The following is an 18,180-nucleotide window of genomic DNA, read 5'->3' as shown; positions in this document are numbered from 1 at the left end:
GTCTTTGCTGTTGCTGAACGCATGAGAACTGTGTGAGATAAATAAATGGTGTTAACTGGAGCTTTGAGCTCCAAAATAGCAATGTTGGCATCAATCCTTGATTGCCAACATACTTCCAGTGGCTATGCACTACAGGCACACTCACATTCAAACCAATATAGTATCAAGTGTGACTCACCCCAAATGTGAGAGCATGTGCTGTGGACACCATTGTGGACTCCAAACAGCACCCAAACAACAGGCTCTTCCAATACTAATTCCATGCTCCTTAGTTTTACTTTAGAGTCAGCCAGCATTTGGCAGGGTGGCTGCATGAGCCAGAGACAGCTTGATGACTACCATGGGTAATAATTGATAAACTGCATTTAAATTCTTATTAGACAAAGTAATGACCAGGGGAACGCTAAGCATTTAAATAGCATCTCCATATTTTAAACCAGGATTACTGGAGAAAAAAAATATATTTATGAAGTGTCTTATCATGTTGTTCTACACACAACTTCTTTTGCAGTCACTTTTATGTATGTACATACATTCTGCGCTAGCAATGTTCCACAAACAGTAATTAGTTAATCTGGAGCTGCTGCAACAGCAGCTTAATGTTCAATGTCAGTTCAAAAGTGCATGCACAGAATGCAAATGACAAAACCTCTCACCCATAAGTCATTGGAACTCTGTCTCTTGTACATAGATGTTCCACTATCGCCGTTGACCCTGGGTTGTTAGGGTATTCTTTAGGCTATGGGAAATTACTTACAAATGTTAGCAACTGAAATGGGGACAGGTGGCTCACAATTTTAATCCTGGAAATGCCAGTACAACTTTCTCACATCTTTCTGTGCACCTGGTGACCACCAGGGTCAAATTCTGAAGTCATTTATCCTTCTAACAGTTGCCTTTTTTTGTGACCTTTTGGCACTTGGGAAGAAAATGAACACATGAAGTGCTGCATGTTGACTGGTCAACTGCTCTTTCAATGACTAACTGGTGCATTTCTTACTCTAATTTTCCACTTAGACATTTCATAAGTTTAACTGAAATAATTACACAGCTTACCAGTCCATGACGCACCATAGCTCATCCATGTTGTTCTGCAAAATGGTTCCAGTTAGCCCAATTCTAACCTTGCACTTCAGGGCCTTCAAAGTCTGTGTGATCTGAGCTTTAGGATTCTTTATCTTATGGGCTTCATCTACAAACACTGCAGACCACTCAATACTGTTCAAGAAATGGAAAATGAACCATGTATAACAATTTTTTTGACCTAGCACAATAAATTTACAGGTCAGACCAGTAAAGAAATCCCAGAACAGTAACAATGCAGTTCTCCAGCTGTTGTTGGAGTAAACACCTTCACAGCTGAAGTCAGAGCTAATAAATTGTTAAATATTTTGCTCTGTTCCAGGACACTGAACATGCTCGTTAACGTCTCGAGTCCGATAAGACTCTTCTTCGGAACTCTTGACAAAAAGTCATTTTGGATTCGAAACGTTTACTCTGTTTCTTTCTCCACAAATGCTGCCAGACCTACTGAATTTTTCCAGCACTTTTAGTTTTTATTTCTTTAAGATTTGTTGGTTCGATTACTAATAAAATTCAAAAATACAGCAGTTGTCACAGCAAATTACTAAGCCTTTTTTAAAAAAAAACACATCTTTACTGCCAAAAAAAAAAATTGAATTTTAAAAATTCATACTGAACATTAATTGAAAAATCCCGCTCGGCCCATTGCCATTAAAAGTGCGACTTCCAACCAAATTTTGAGTGTCTTGGCGATTGCCTTTTCATTCAAATTCATCTATCTTGATTGTACAAGGTTCATCAGTAGTCAGTTCACAACATGGTGACCAGTCATATTAATTCTCCACCCTGCACTCACACTAACCACTGTCTTCAGCTTCCTGCATGTTGCAATGAAGCGCAATGTAAGCACAAATAACATTTCATCTTTCAATTAGGTACTTTGCAGACTTGTGGACTCAACAATTTCAGACCGTAATCTGTGTCCCCATTTCATTTCCTTTTACTTTGCAGGTTTCAGTTTTACACTTGCTTTTCTTTTCCTTTCAGATTGCAGCAATTCATCATTCTGCCATTCACATCTCCTCTAGCCATATCTTTTGCGTCTTCATATGTCCCATTACCACCACCTTTGATCCTACACCACCAGTTTGTCACTTAACCTATACTGTCTTCCACTTATCACAGGTCTTCTCTTTCATTCTTTTTCCACCCTCCCCTCTTTCACTTGCTTACAATCTATCACATTTCCAACTTTTCTCAGTCCTGATGAAAAGGCTTGAAACATTAACTGTTTCTCCCTACAAAGGCGTTGTCTGACCTGCTGAGTATTTCCAGCATTTTATGTTTTTATCCCACCTTTTACAGCTCTGTTCTTAATTCACTTATTCAATAAACAGAATGAATCATAAAAGACCTGGCAGATATGAGTGTGACCCACACTTATTGCAGTATCTATCATCACTTGTGGAATAGAAATCTTGATGCATCCTCAATAGATCACACAGATGATGCTGATTTCTGTATCACAGCTTTTGCACTGGAATTAAAGCAGTTGCTTATCAGGAGAAAATCTTGCTTTTATCAAGATTTTAATCTCCTGGACAACTAAGGAAAAAGGTGATTTGTACAAGGGCAAATTGGATCTTCTGTGGATCAGCCTCCACTTCATCTTCTGGAAGGAGTATAACAAGCAGCTAATTGGATAACAATTTTCCACCCCCAAATGGATAAGCTCTCTCAGGCCCGTCTACATTTAATGTGCACCAAACCTAACAAATAAGTACCACAAATAACTTCTTTCAATGCAATCCAACTTTAAATACACTGTCATGTGAACCAATTACCAATTGATATCAGCCGAACAGAGGCGGACTGTTTCATAGGTTGTCAGGGCAATCTCGCACTTCCTCCGTCGAATGCAGCTGAAAGTATGGTCTTTTTGGTTGCCATGCAAGATACAGACTCTAAAATAACCCCAGCTATCCAGTTCATCCTTCCAGTTATACAGCAGAGAGAGAGGAGCAATTATGAGAAAAATCTGCAAAAGAAGAAAAAGACAAGTTTCAGGTTCAATGCTGGGGTAAAACAAGCGAGCACATGAAAAACTAAAGGCTGATTAGTGAAAATCGTCATGGTACCATGGAAGATAAGTAATGTCCAACTAACCCAACAGTAGTTCTTTGACAGGCCCACCAATTTCATTGAGAGGATAATCAAAGAATGTAATATACACAGATTTTTCAGAAGTTATGTGATAAGGTTGTGGACAAGAGATTTGTATTTAAAATTAAAGCATGTGAAAGTGGAGACAACTCTATGGTATGGATAACAACCTGACTGGGAGAAGAGATAGAGTTTGGATAAAAGAGGCTTTCATGGTTTGACAGTATTCACTGGAGATCAGTGCTAGGGCTCCCACTTCTCACCTATAAATGACCTGGATTTGACAATATGGGGGGAGTATATGGGGGTTTGCAGATGATGCTTCGGCAGGAATTTTTGTGAATTGTGAAGAGAAAAGATTGGTAAATTAAGTCTGTGGGCAGTTTTGGATAACCAAATATGATGCAGCATACTTTAAAATAATAGCAGCACACAAAAGGCACTCAGCGGAGATGAAAGAAGCAACGTAGAATACCAGGCACAGAAATAATTTTACTTACCTGGCAAGTGCAAAAGGTGACCAAAAGGCTAAAGGGATGCTAGCATCACAAGAAGAATGGTGGCATATAATATTAAAGAACTGGAATTATTCTGATCTTTAACCAGATGGAATTTGGAATTTAGCGTTCAGGTTTGGGTCTCCCACCTTCAGAAGGATATACTGGCCTTGGAGAAAGCGCAGTGATAATTGGCCAGGATAATAAAGATAGGGTAACTTACAAGATGAGATTTTATAAATCTTGGTTATTTCCCCTGGAACCAAGGAGAACATTGGGGTTATGATTAACAGTTAAGTAACAAGGGTGAATGGGGGAAGGTTGCCGAGTTTCAGACAGAATATCTGGAAGTCTGGATTGCCGCACATGTTGTGGAGTCTCAACTAACAGGTTTGTTATTTGGAAGCTAGCTAGATTGATAGGCTTGGCTTTCATGTGGACAGGGCACGCTTTGGAGCAGGTTGTAGGGTCAGGTCTGATCCCACAGATATGGGGGTGGGAAGCATGATGGTTTGGGAGAAAGCACTCTTGCTCCTTCAGCCCACAAGCAGTGCTGTAAAGGCTTCATCTTCTCTCCCACTGCTATCCTCACCTCACATTAGCTGCTGGGCTGTCCAAGGCTTGGGAAACATGGCTGCCCACTGCGGATTCTGAAAATCAGGTTAAATCAGAAGCTGCCAGCTCATGAAAATATGTAAATTATTGAAAAAAAATACTGCAGATGCTGAAGATCTGAAATAAAAACAAAGTGCTGGACAAACTCAGCAAGCCTGGTAACATCAGCGGAGAGAGAAAAACAAGAGTTAACGTCGAGTCCAATATGACTCTTAATAAGAGTCATATTGGGGTCAAAACATTAACTGTTTCATTCAAGGTGCTGTTAGAAGACAGATGCATGGAATGTCTACCCATGTAAACAGCTGGAATTTGTCATCCCAGTTGCATGTTGAAGAAATATCTTCTAGGTACATTTGCTATACCCATTTTCTAAATAAGGTTGAGTAACTGCAACCCTTACAGATATTGCTCTAACTGGGAGATCCTGTAGATAAGGTAGGAGCTGGATCAAATGTAAATTTTCTATTAGGTTTACCATTGAAGATTTGTAGAGCATCAACTAGCTGGGTACTGGAAAACTCTTTACTGTTTGCCATATCAAATATAAAATAGCAACAACAAAATTATCTACTCAATTAGTGGAAAAAAATAACACTCCTGAGTATCCAACACAACAGTCAACTGAGATAGATGCGAGATCTCCACTCTTGATTGATTAGTATTGAGGGAGGATAAAATCTATGCAAATTATGGTTAGGCTGCAAAATGAATGCTGTGTCTGTTTTTTTTGGAGTTTAAACTTCAGGAAGGTTATGTAGCGGGTGCTGAAGAGATTTACAGGTACAAGGTGATACCAGAGATGAGACAATAGAAACTGTGTGCTCTCTTCAAAAAAGGTTAGGAAATAAGATGACTTTCATTTATCCAGCACCTTTCACAACCCAAAGTGCTTTACAGCCAATGAAGCACTTTTGAACATGCACACAGCAAGCTCCTACAAACAGCAATGAGATAATGACCAGATAATCTGTTTTAGTAATGTTAATTGAGGAATAAATTTGGCCAGGGAACCAGGGATAACTCCCTGCTCTTCTTCAAAATAATGGCCATGGGATCTTAAATGTCTTAGTGAGAGGTGCAGACAGGGCCTTAAATGTCTTATCAGATAGACGACACCTCCAACAGTGCCATATTTCCTCAGTACAGCACTGGAGCACTGGTCTAGGTTTTTATGCTCAATCCTAGAGTGGGATTTGAACCGCAACCTTCTGACTCAGAGGCTACAGTGCTACCAACTATGCCACCACTGACATGCCATGTAGGGATTTTGTAAATTGTGAGGTTTTGTTGAAGTAACCACCGGCCAATACGTTAGTAACTAGAGGGCAAAATTTAAAATAATCATCAAAGAACAATGGATGAGTTTAGAAGATTTATTTTAATAAAAGGGTCAAGACATTGACTATCCTGTCAGGAACAGTGGTGGACACATCCACAATAGCCATTAAAAGGAAAATATTTAATTTTTCAACAAATTTAACGTGGGCAGTGAATCAAAGTCTCCACAAGAAAATGTTTGCAATTTATATCGTTAATGGCAGCTTATTTTAAGTTTTAATAAACAATTTCCCACCTTCAAAATAAAATGTATTATTTCTAGCAAAATGAGATTTGCAACAAGATACACGCTATAAAGGATTACTTTGTCATTGGTTGCTTTTGATTCCTTCCTCATAGTCTTCAGTAAAAATTTGGGCATGTTATTTTCAATATCCTCTCGAGTCCCTGTTTTTTGAAGCACTGCTGCTAGAAAGGAAATAACCTGTGAGAAGAAACGTTAACAGTTTACCAAGTTGATTAGGATTATATTTTAAATGAAAAATACAACCAACTCCATCAATTCTTCTTTTACAGAAGATGAATATTGTTGATGACATAATATCAGTGATTCTACTGAGAAGAAAATCTGCCGATATCTCAATGCTAAATTCATGACCAGGAGTGGAACTTTCTCCATCCTGCTAGTTTTTAATGTAATCAACTAGAGCAGAGTATATAGTTTAAACACAGACATCATTGACTTTGTACCTGACCTGCAGGCAGACTGCACAAACATGGGCTAGCTGGATTTGGAACCAACACTAATTATCTTCATTATAAATTTTGTAATTTAACCCTTGTGAGGAATAGGGATACTAAATTTTTCTTTCCCATCCTGCTTAGATTCGCTTTCTTCCATCTCCTACTTTCTTGATCCTTGTTTATCATTTACTTCCTATCTGACAGATCCCACCTCTTGATCTAACTCCCTGGCTGCAGTTCTCCTGCTGATGCCACAAAATAGAACCCCTTCAGGATAGACCCGTGGCTTCAATTGATTCTGCTGTTAGTGTCTTGCATCGCATCCATCATGGCTCTGGCAACTGGCTTTCCCAGAGCAGTTATCCATGCTGCCTTATCAAATCTTGGTGCAGAGCCCATTGATTATAGTCACTGGACACTGATCTCCTCTACTCTGGCTCCCCTCAACTACCTCCACTAGGATCCTACTGCCCTTTTAGAAAGCAATGTCCTCCAAAATGTCAGTCCTTTATAAACAAAGTTCTTACCATTCACAACCTCCATATTAGATTTTTTTAAAATTTATTCTTTCAGGGGATGTGGGTGTCATTGGCAAAGCCAGTATTTTACTGCCCATCCTTAATTGCCCTCGTGAAGGTGGCAGTCAGCCACCTTCTTGAACCTCTGCAGTCTATGTGGTGTAGGTGCACCCATAGTGCTGTTAAGAAGGGAGTTCCAGGATTTTGACCCAGTGACAGTGAAAGAATGGCAATATATTTCCAAGTCAGGATGCTGTGTGGCTTCACAGGTGGTGGTGTTCCCATGCATCTGATGACTTGTCCTTCTAGATGGTAGAGGTCACAGGTTTGGAAGGCCCTGTCAAAGGAATCTCGCTGAGTTGCTGCAGTGCATCCTATAAATGGTACACACTGCTGCCACCGTGCGTTGGTGGTGGAAGGAATGAATGTTTAAGATGGTGGATGGGGTGCTAATCAAGCGGCTGATTTGTCCTGGATGGCGTTGAGCTTCAAGTGTTGTTAGAGCTGCACTCACCAGTTAAATGGAAAGTGTGTATTCCAGCACACTCCTGACTTGTAAATGGTGGACAGGCTTTGGGAGTCAGGAGGTGAATTACTTTCTACAGAATTCCTAACCTTTGACCTCCTCTTGTAGCCACAGTATTTATACACCTGGTCCAGTTCAGTTTCTGGTTAATGGTAACACCCCAGAATGTTGGTAGTGTGGGATTCAGCAATGGTAACACCACTGAATGTCAAAGGGAGACGGTTGGATTCTCTCTCCTGTTAGAGGTGGTCATTGCCTGGCACCTGTGTGGTGGGGATGTAACTTGACATTTATCAACCCAAGTCTGAAGTTGTAGAAGTCTTGCTGAATTTGGACATGGACTGCTCCAGTGTCTGAGGTGCCGTGCAATGTCCAGCACCATTCACATCATCAACGAATGTCCCAAGTTCCAAAGAAGAGTCATATTGGACTCGAAATGTTAACTCTGTGCAACTCTCCAAAAGTGCTGTCAGGCCTGCTGAGTTCTTCCAGCACTTTGTCCTTATTTCAGATCTCGAGCATCCACAGTATTTTGCTTTCATTTTAGGAGGTAATCTGACATGTCTCATAATTTCAAAAGATACATCCTACACCAGACTTCATTAGGTTTATAATTTATTGGCATCTCTACGCTGGTTTTACTCCTTTATTATCAAAAATCCTGTTCAGTATTTGAAACAACGTGTACTCTTCTTTCGTGATGGTGCAAGCCTCTTTCTCCCAATTTTCTTGCCATAGAACAGATTTCAAGAAACAGAAATAACTAGAGAAAGTATGACGTTAGTGCTCACTAAACTGAACTTACCAGAAAAAGTAATGCTGTCACAATTTGCTTTTGGTGCAGAAATGCTGCAATAAAGCAAACAACCCAACTTTGGGGTATATGGAGATGGACTGACTTTCTCATAGGCCCTGCTGCAGCACTACTAAGCTGGCAAGTCATGTAGTAAGATTAATTACCTGAACTGTTTTTCCAAGTCCCATGTCATCGCCAAGGATACATCCTCCACCACGAAAGTAATGTCTACAAATGAACTGGACTCCATCTCTCTGGTAGTCTCTCAAGTATCTGTTAATTGTATACGGTATGCATATGCTGCCCTCAGACAATTTGAAAGAGACCTTGGGGCCCAGTGTCTTTTTGTCATGGAAGAAGGGCTTCTCCAAATCATCATCATCAAAAATAAAACCTTTCCAGCATTCGCTTTTGCTTTTTCTTTTGAGTGCGCTTATTGCCACTGTCTCTTCATTGAAGCTGGAAAACCTTACAACTGCCACAGTTCTTCCATCGTCACCTGTAGAAATGGACTTTATTGTGGCCTCATATAGCTCATCATCTCCAGGAAAGGGAGCCAAAACCTGATCACCAACAAACCAGTTTTCTGAAAACAAAGAAATCCAGTAAGCAAGCAAAAAAGAACAAAATGTCAATCATAGCTGCCAGAGCAATTATAAAATGCAGATTGCAAACAAAATTATTTTTCAACTGTACAAGGGTTGCCAGGCATACCTGCTCTGGTATCGATGTTTGATTCAGAGGCTGAGACGCTTTGTTCCATTTGTGGAAGAACTTTTCAATGCATGGGTTTTCCAGCACTTTAGAAAAATAAAGCACAAGTCAAACATTACTAATCTCCATTCTTTGGCTATAAAGGTCAAGATCCTATTTGCTCTCTTTACTGTTGCCACACACTCTACCGATGATTTCACTGATCTATGGCACCAGTACCCTCAATTCCATCACCTGTGTTGTTTCCTATAGAAGAACACAATTTAATCTTATGTTGTCACTGATTATGATCATTATCCTTTTCCCTTTTCATTACTTTGCATTTGAACAGATTAAACAACATTCGGTACTTATCAATCCAACTCACTGGTCTATCCAAGTTCTTATAATTTTAAATCAGTCTGTTCTCCGTTATTTGCACCCCCTGCAAAATTAGGTATCATCTGCTAACTTGGAAAGTGCGTTTACAATCTCATTCCAAGTCATTTATGTACATAAGTACAGCAGCAGACACAATACTGATTCCCAAGGATCATATTTTCTCCTTGCACATTCTTCTTTCTTCAAAGATGAATTGGAATATAATACAATGGAAATTACAGGAAGTGACAATCAAACAACCAGAATCCTGGTTTAAATAAATATTCAATAGCAAGACCAAAAAGATTCAGTGCAAGCTGACTTCAGAGCCTTTTAGAATCATAAAATCATAAAAACCTACAGAACAGGAGGCGGCCATTCTGCCTGTCATGACTGTGCTGACACTTTAAAAAGCAGTCGTGCTGAGTCCCACAGATCCACTTCTTGCCTTTTTTTAAGTTTCTCATCCACAAGTAGTTATCCAGCACCCTTTCTAAACTTATTTATGGAACCGGCTTCCACACCTTTTCAGTTAGAGCATTCTAGATCCCAACAACACTCTTGAGTGAAAATATTTCCTTTCATCTCCAGTTTAGATCTTTTTCCAATAATTTTGAATCCATGACCTCAAGTTATTGACACACTCATCAGAGGGACATTTTCTCCCCCTATTTACTCTATCAAAACCTCTCATCATCTTGAAAATTATTTTTGGGCACCTCATAAGCTTGTCTGTTACATGGAGAACAGTCCTAACTTTTCCAACCTTTCCTCATAACTGAAGTTCCTCATCCCTGGTAACATCCTGGTAAACCTGCTCCGTCCCCTTTCTAAGGCCATTACAAATTCATAAATAGTGGTTCCCAGAATTGTCCGCAATATTCAGCTGAGGCCTAACCAGTGATTGACAAAGTTCCAGTGTGATCTTTTTGCTTTTATATTCTATTTCTGTACTTATAAACCCAAGTAACCCATACACCTTTTAGACCAACATGCCAACTTGCCTGCCACTATTAGGTAGTTATGTATATGGATACCAAGGCATCTCTGCTCTTTTCAAAATAATGTCATTTATACCATAAGTTAAAAACAAAAAACTGTGGATGCTGGAGATCCAAAACAAAAACAGAATTACCTGGAAAAACTCAACAGGTCTGGCAGTATCGGCGGAGAAGAAAAGAGTTGACGTTTCGAGTCCTCATGACCCTTCAACAGAACTGACAATTAGGGGAGGGGTGAAACAGAAGCTGGTTTAAGGTAGGGGAGGTGGGGGAGAGAAGTGGGGGGGTGGGGTGGTGTGGTTGTAGGGACAAGCGAGCAATGATAGGAGCAGATAATCAAAAGATGTCACAGACAAAGGAACAAGGTGGTGATATTATCTAAACAAACATACTAATTAAGAATGGATGGCAGGGCACTCAAGGTACAGCTCTAGCAGCCAAGTGGTTATGGTACTGGGTTTGTAACCCCAAGATCAAGAGTTCAAATCTCACAATGGCAAACTATGTAACATCATCTGAAACAGATGGAAACGGGTTTGTACTCGAAAGAGTTACAGCTCTTGTGGGGGTGGGATGGAAAGACTAGCAGGGCATAAAAGATTTAAAAATAATAGAAATAGGTGGGAAAAGAAAAAACTATATAAATCATTGGAAAAAACAAAAGGAAGGTGGAAGAAATGGACAGGGTGTGGGGATGGAGGAGGGAGTTCAAGATCTAAAGTTGTTGAATTCAATATTCAGTCCGGAAGGCTGTAAAGTGTCTAGTCGGAAGATGAGGTGCTGTTCCTCCAGTTTGCGTTGGGCTTCACTGGAACAATGCAGCAAACCAAGGACAGACATGTGGGCAAGAGACCAGGGTGGAGTGTTAAAATGGCAAGCGACAGGGAGGTTTGGGTCTTTCTTGCGGACAGACCGCTGGTGTTCTGCAAATTGGGCGACCGCTTCCCTAAACATGTAAAACAGCAACTCACTGATGCAAAATCATTATTTCAGCTTCTCTGAGCTTCATTAATACCGATAAATTTACAGTATCTCAAAAGTAGACAGGATTACTGAATGCAATTCCCTAGCCCAGTGGGAAAAATGGGCAGGATTACCAAATGCAATCCCCAACACAGTGGGAAAAAAAGGACAGGATTACTGAAAGCAATTTTCTATCACAGTGGGAAAAATGGACACGATTACTGAATGCAATCCCCAACACAGTGGGAAAAATGGACAGGATTACTGAACACAATTTTCCATCACAGTGGGAAAAAAGGACAGGATTACTGAATGCAATCCCCTATCACAGTGGGAAAAGTGGACAGGATTACTGAATGCAATCCCCTATCACAGTGGGAAAATTGGACCGGATTACTGAATTCAATCCCCTATCACAGTGGAAAAATGGACAGGATTATTTAATGCAATCCCCTATCACAGTGGGAAAAGTAGACAGGAATACTGAATGCAATCCCCTACGACAGGGAGGAAAGTGGACAGGATTACTGAATGCAATCCCTTAATACAGGGGGAAAATTAGACAGGAATGCTGAATGCAATTCCTATCACAGTGGGAAAAATGGACAGGATTATTGAATGCAATCCCCTATCATAGTGGGTAATTGGGCAGGATTACTGAATGCAATCCGCTATCACAGTGGGAAAAGCGGACAGGATTACTAAATGCAATCGCCGATCACAGGGGAAAAAGTGGACAGGAATACTGAATGCAATGCCCTATCACAGTGGGAAAAGTGGACAGCATTACTTAAAGCAATCCCAAAGCACAGTGCAACAAGTAGACAAGATGACTGAACGCAGTCCCTTATCACAGTGGGAAAAGTGGACAGGATTACTGAATACAATCCCCTATCACAGTGGAAAAAGTGGACAGGATTACTAAATGCAATCCCCTATTACAGTGGGAAAAATGGACAGGATTACTGAATGCAATCCCCTATCACAGTGGGAAAAATGGACAGGAATACTGAATGCAATCCCCTATCACTGTGGGGAAAATGGACAGGATAACGGAATGCAATCCCCTATCACAGTGGAAAAATGGACAGGATTATTGAATACAATCCCCTAACACAGTAGGAAAAATGGACAGGATTATTGAATGCAATCCCCTATCACAGTGGGAATAATGGACAGGATTACGGAATGCAATCCCTTATCACAGGGGGAAAATTGGACAGAATTGCTGAATGCAATCCCCTATCACAGTGGGAAAAATGGACAGGATTACTGAATTCAATCCACTATCACAGTGGAAAAATGGACAGGATTATTGAATGCAATCCCCTATCACAGGGGGGAAAGTGAACAGGATTACTCAATGCAATCCCTAAATACAGGGGGAAAATTGGACAGGATTGCTGAATGCAATCCCCAACGCAGTGGGAAAAGTGGACAGAATTACTGAATGCAAGCCCCTATAACAGTGGGAAAAGTGGACAGGATTACTGAATTCAATCCCCTATCACAGGGGGGGAAAGTGGACAGGATTACTGAATTCAATCCCCGATTACAATGGGAAAAGTGGACAGGATTACTGAATGCAATCCCCTATCACAGTGGGAAAAGTGGACAGGATTATTGAATGCAATCGCCTATCACAGTGGGAAAAGTGGACAGGATTACTGACTGCAATCCCCTATCACAGGGGGGAAAGTGGATAGGATTACTGAATGCAATCAGCAACGCAGTGGGAAAAGTGGACAGAATTACTGAATGCAAGCCCCTATAACAGTGGGAAAAGTGGACAGGATTACTGAATGCAATCCCCTATCACAGGGGGAAAAGTGGACAGCATTACTGAGTGCAATCCCCTATCACAATAGGAAAAATGGACAGGATCACTAAATGCAAACTCCTATCACAGGGGGAAAAGTGGACAGCATTACTGAGTGCAATCTCCAATACAGTGGGAAAAGTGGACAGGACTACTGAATGCAATCCCCTATCACAGTGGGAAAAATGGACAGGATTAATGAATGCAATCCCCAATCACAGTGGAAAAAATGGACAGGATTACTGAATGCAATCGCCTATCACAGGGGGAAAAGTGGACAGGACAACTGAATGCAATCCCCATTCACAGTGGGAAAAGTGGACAGAATTACTGAATGCAATCCCAAAGCACAGTGCAAAAAGTGCACAGGATTACTGAACGCAATCCCCGAATACAATGGGAAAAGTGGACAGGATTACTGAATGCAATCCCCTGTCACAGCGGGAAAAGTGGACAGGATTACGGAATGCAATCCCCTATCACAGAGGGCAAAGTGGACAGGATCACTAAATGCAATCCCCTATTACAGTGGGAAAAGTGTACAGGATTACGGAATGCAATCCCGATCACAGTGGGAAAAATGGACAGGATTATTGAATGCAATCCCCTATCACAGTGGGAATAATAGACAGGATTACTGAATGCAATCCGCTATCACAGGGAGGAAAGTGGACAGGATTACTGAATGCAATCCCTTAATATAGGGGGAAAATTAGACAGGATTGCTGAATGCAATCCCTACCACAGTGGGAAAAATGGACAACATTATTGAATGCAATCCCCTATCACAGTGGGTAATTGGACAGGAATACTGAATGCAATCCCCTATCACTGTGGGAAAAGTGGACAGGATTACTAAATGCAATCCTCTATTACAGTGGGAAAAGTGGACAGGAGTACTGAATGCAATCCCCTACCACAGTGGGAAAAATGGACAGGACTACTGAATGCAATCTCTGATCACAGTGGGAAAAATGGACAGGATTACTGAATGCAATCGCCTATCACAGGGGGAAGAGTGGAGAGGACTACTGAATGCAATCCCCTATCACAGAGGGAAAAGTGGACAGCATTACTGAATGCAATCCCAAAGCACATTGCAAAAAGTGGACAGGATGACTGAACGCAGTCCCCTATCACAGTGGGAAAAGTGGACAGGATTACTGAATGCCATCCACTATCACAATGGAAAAAGTGCACAGGATTACATAATGCAATCCCAAATCACAGTGGGAAAAATGGACAGTATTACTGAATGCAATCGCCTATCACAGGAGGAAAAGTGGACAGGATTGCTGAATGCAATCCCCTATCACAGTGGGAAAAGTGGACAGCATTACTGATTGCAATCCCAAACCACAGTGCAAAAAGTGGACAGGATTACTGAACGCAATCCCCTATTACAATGGGAAAAGTGGACAGCATTACTGAATGCAATCCCCTATCACAGGGGGAAAAGTGGACAGGATTACTGTATGCAATCCCCTATCACAGGAGGAAAAGTGGACAGGATTACGGAATGCAATCCCCTATCACAGTGGAAAAATGCACAGGATTACTGAATGCAATCCCCTATCACAGTGGAAAAATGGACAGGATTACTGAATGCAATCCCCTATCACAGTAGGAAAAATGGACAGGATTATTGAATGCAATCCACTATCACAGTGGGAAAAGTAGACAGGATTACGGAATGCAATCCCCTATCACAGTGGGAAAAATGGACAGGATTACTGAATGCAATTCCCATTCACAGGGGGGAAAGTGGACAGCATTACTGAATGCAATCCCAAAGTACAGTGCAAAAAGAGGACAGGATTACTGAATTCAATCCCCGATTACAATGGGAAAAGTGGACAGGATTACTGAATGCAATCCCCTATCACAGTGGGAAAAGAGGACAGGATTACTGAATGCAATCGCCTATCACAGTGGGAAATGTGGACAGGATTACTGAATGCAATCCCCGATCACAGGGGGAAAAGTGGACAGGATTACTGAATGCAATCCCCTATCACAGGGGGGGAAAGTGGACAGGATTACTGAATGCAATCCCCAACACAGTGGGAAAAGTAGACAGAATTACTGAACACAAGCCCCTATCACAGTGGGAAAAGTGGACAGGATTACTGAATGCAATCCCCTATCACAAGTGGAAAAGAGGACAGCATTACTGAGTGCAATCCCCTAATACAGTGGGAAAAGTGTACAGGATTACTGAACGAAATCCCCTATCACAGTGGGAAAAATGGACAGGATTACTGAATACAATCCCCTATCACAGTGGGAAAAATGGACAGGACTACTGAATGCAATCACCTATCACAGTGGGAAAAGAGGACAGCATTACTGAATGCAATCCCAAAACACAGTGCAAAAAGTGGACAGGATTACAGAATGCAATCCCCTATTACAATGGGAAAAGTGGACAGGATTATTGAATGCAATCCAATATCACAGTGGGAAAAGTGGACAGGATTACTAAAAGCAATACCCGATCACTGTGGAAAAAGTGGACAGGATTACTAAATGCCATCACCTATTACAGTGGGAAAAATGGACAGGATTACTGAATGCAATCGCCTATAACAGGCGGAAAAGTGGATAGGATTAAAGAATGCAATCCCCTATCACAGGGGGAAAAGTGGACAGGATTACCGAATGCAATCCGCTATCACAGGGGGAAAAGTGGACAGGATTACTGAATGCAATCGCCTCTCACAGGGGGAAAAGTGGACAGGATTACAGAGTGCAATCACCTATCACAGTGGGAAAAATGGACGGCATTACTGAATGCAATCCCCTTTCACAGTGGGAAAAATGGACAGGATTACTGAATGCAATCCCCTATCACAGAGGGAAAAGTGGACAGGATTACTGAATGCAATCCCCTATCACAGAGGGAGAAGTGGACAGGATCACTAAATGCAATCCCCTATTACAGTGGGAAAAGGGTACAGGATTACTGAATGCAATCCCATATCACAGTGGGAAAATAGGAGAGGATTACTGAATTCAATCCCCTATCACAGTGGAAAAATGGCCAGGATTATTTAATGCAATCCCCTATCCCAGAGGGAAAAGTCGACAGGATTGCTGAATGCAATCCCTATCACAGTGGGAAAAATGGACAGGATTATTGAATGCAATTCCCTATCACAGCGGGAATAATGGACAGGATTACAGAATGCAATCCCCTATCACAGGGAGGAAGGTGGACAGGATTACTGAATGCAATCCCTTAATATAGGGGGAAAATTAGACACGATTGCTGAATGCAATCCCTATCACAGTGGGAAAAATGGACAACATTATTGAATATAATCCCCTATCAAAGTGAGTAATTGGACAGGATTACTGAATGCAATCCCCTATCACAGTGGGAAAAGTGGACAGGATTACTAAATGCAATCCCCTACCACAGTGGGAAAAAAGGACAGGACTACTGAATGCAATCTCTTATCACAGTGGGAAAAATGGACAGGATAACTGAATGCAATCGCCTATCACGGGGGAAGAGTGGACAGGACTACTGAATGCAATCCCCTATCACAGAGGGAAAAGTGGACAGCATTACTGAATGCAATCCCAAAGCACATTGCAAAAAGTGGACAGGATGACTGAACGCAGGCCCCTATCACAGTGGGAAAAGTGGACAGGATTACTGAATGCAATCCCCTATCACAGTGGAAAAAGTGGACAGGATTACTAAATGCAATCCCAAAGCACAGTGCAAAAAGTGGACAGCATTACTGAACACAATCCCCTATTACAATGGGAAAAGTGGACAGGACTACTGAATGCAATCCCCTATCACAGTGGAAAAAGTGGACAGGATTACTGAATGCAATCCCCGATCACTGTGGGAAAAGTGGACAGGATTACTAAATGCAATCCCCTATTACAGTGGGAAAAATGGAGAGGATTACTGAATGCAATCGCCTATCACAGGAGGAAAAGTGGACAGGATTACTGAATGCAATCCCCTATCACAGTGGGAAAAGTGGACAGCATTACTGATTGCAATCCCAAACCACAGTGCAAAAAGTGGACATGATGACTGAACGCAATCCCCTATTTCAATGGGAAAAGTGGACAGCATTAGTGAATGCAATCCCAAAGCGCAGCGCAAAAAGTGGACAGGATTACTGAATGCAATCCCCTATTACAATGGGAAAAGTGGTCAGGATTACTGAATGCAATCGCCTATCACAGTGGGAAAAGTGGACAGGATTACTGAATGCAATCCCCTATCACAGTGGAAAAAATGGACAGGATGACTCAATGCAATCGCCTATCACAGGGGGAAAAGTGGACAGGACTACTGAATGCAATCCCCTCTCACAGTGGGAAAAGTGGACAGCATTACTGAATGCAATCCCAAAGCACAGTGCAAAAAGTGGACAGGATTACTGAATGCAATCCCCTATCACAGTGGGAAAAGAGGACAGGATTACGGAATGCAATCCACAATCACAGTGGGAAAAATAGACAGGATCACTAAATGCAATTCCCTATTAGAGTGGGAAAAATGGAAAGGATTACTGAATGCAATCCCCTATCACAGTGGGAAAAATGGACAGGATTAGTGAAAGCAATCCCCTATCACAGTGGGAAAAATGGACAGGATTACTGAATGCAATCCCCTATTACAGGGAGGAAAGTGGACAGGATTACTGAAAGCAATCCGCAACACAGTGGGAAAAGTGGACAGGATTGCTGAATGCAATCCCAAAGTACAGTGCAAAAAATGGACAGGATTACTGAATTCAATCCCCGATTACAATGGGAAAAGTGGACAGGATTACTGAATGCAATCCCCTATCACTAGGGGAAAAGTGGACAGCATTACTGAGTGTAATACCCTATCACAGTGGGAAAAATGGACAATATTACTGAATGCAATCCCCTATGACAGGGGGAAAAGTGGACAGCATTACTCAGTGCAATCCCATAGTACAGTGGGAAAAGTGTACAGGATTACTGAATGCAATCCGCAACACAGTGGGAAAAGTGGACAGCATTACTGGGTGCAATCCCCTATTACAGTGGGAAAAGTGGACAGGATTACTGAATGCAATCCCCTATCACAGTGGAAAAAATGGACAGGATGACTCAATGCAATCGCCTATCACAGGGGGAAAAGTGGACAGGACTACT

The 18,180-nt window shown here is 41.5% G+C and overlaps 1 protein-coding gene across 5 annotated transcripts in view; it reads right to left on the bottom strand.

The window, feature by feature from the left end:
- Window positions 1-18,180, bottom strand: part of ercc6l2 (excision repair cross-complementation group 6-like 2) — a 198,597-nt gene that overhangs the window by 114,574 nt on the left and 65,843 nt on the right. For 4 of the 5 annotated variants that reach the window (XM_041186693.1, XM_041186696.1, XM_041186695.1 and 1 more), the window contains exons 2-6: window positions 8,878-8,963; window positions 8,328-8,749; window positions 5,944-6,063; window positions 2,868-3,061; window positions 1,057-1,218 (exon numbers count right to left, since the gene is read on the bottom strand). In XM_041186693.1, the coding sequence (XP_041042627.1) occupies window positions 1,057-1,218; window positions 2,868-3,061; window positions 5,944-6,063; window positions 8,328-8,749; window positions 8,878-8,926 (947 nt within the window). In that variant the 5' untranslated portion in view covers window positions 8,927-8,963. Of the gene's footprint in view, window positions 1-1,056; window positions 1,219-2,867; window positions 3,062-5,943; window positions 6,064-8,327; window positions 8,750-8,877; window positions 8,964-10,372; window positions 10,397-18,180 lie in introns of those variants that run through there. The other variant, XM_041186694.1, reaches the window with a different exon arrangement.

The sequence above is a fragment of the Carcharodon carcharias genome, chromosome 4 (assembly GCF_017639515.1).
Source record: "Carcharodon carcharias isolate sCarCar2 chromosome 4, sCarCar2.pri, whole genome shotgun sequence".
NCBI lineage: Eukaryota > Metazoa > Chordata > Chondrichthyes > Lamniformes > Lamnidae > Carcharodon > Carcharodon carcharias.
Note: the sequence above shows the minus strand (reverse complement) of the source record. Positions and strands in the feature narration are given on the sequence as shown.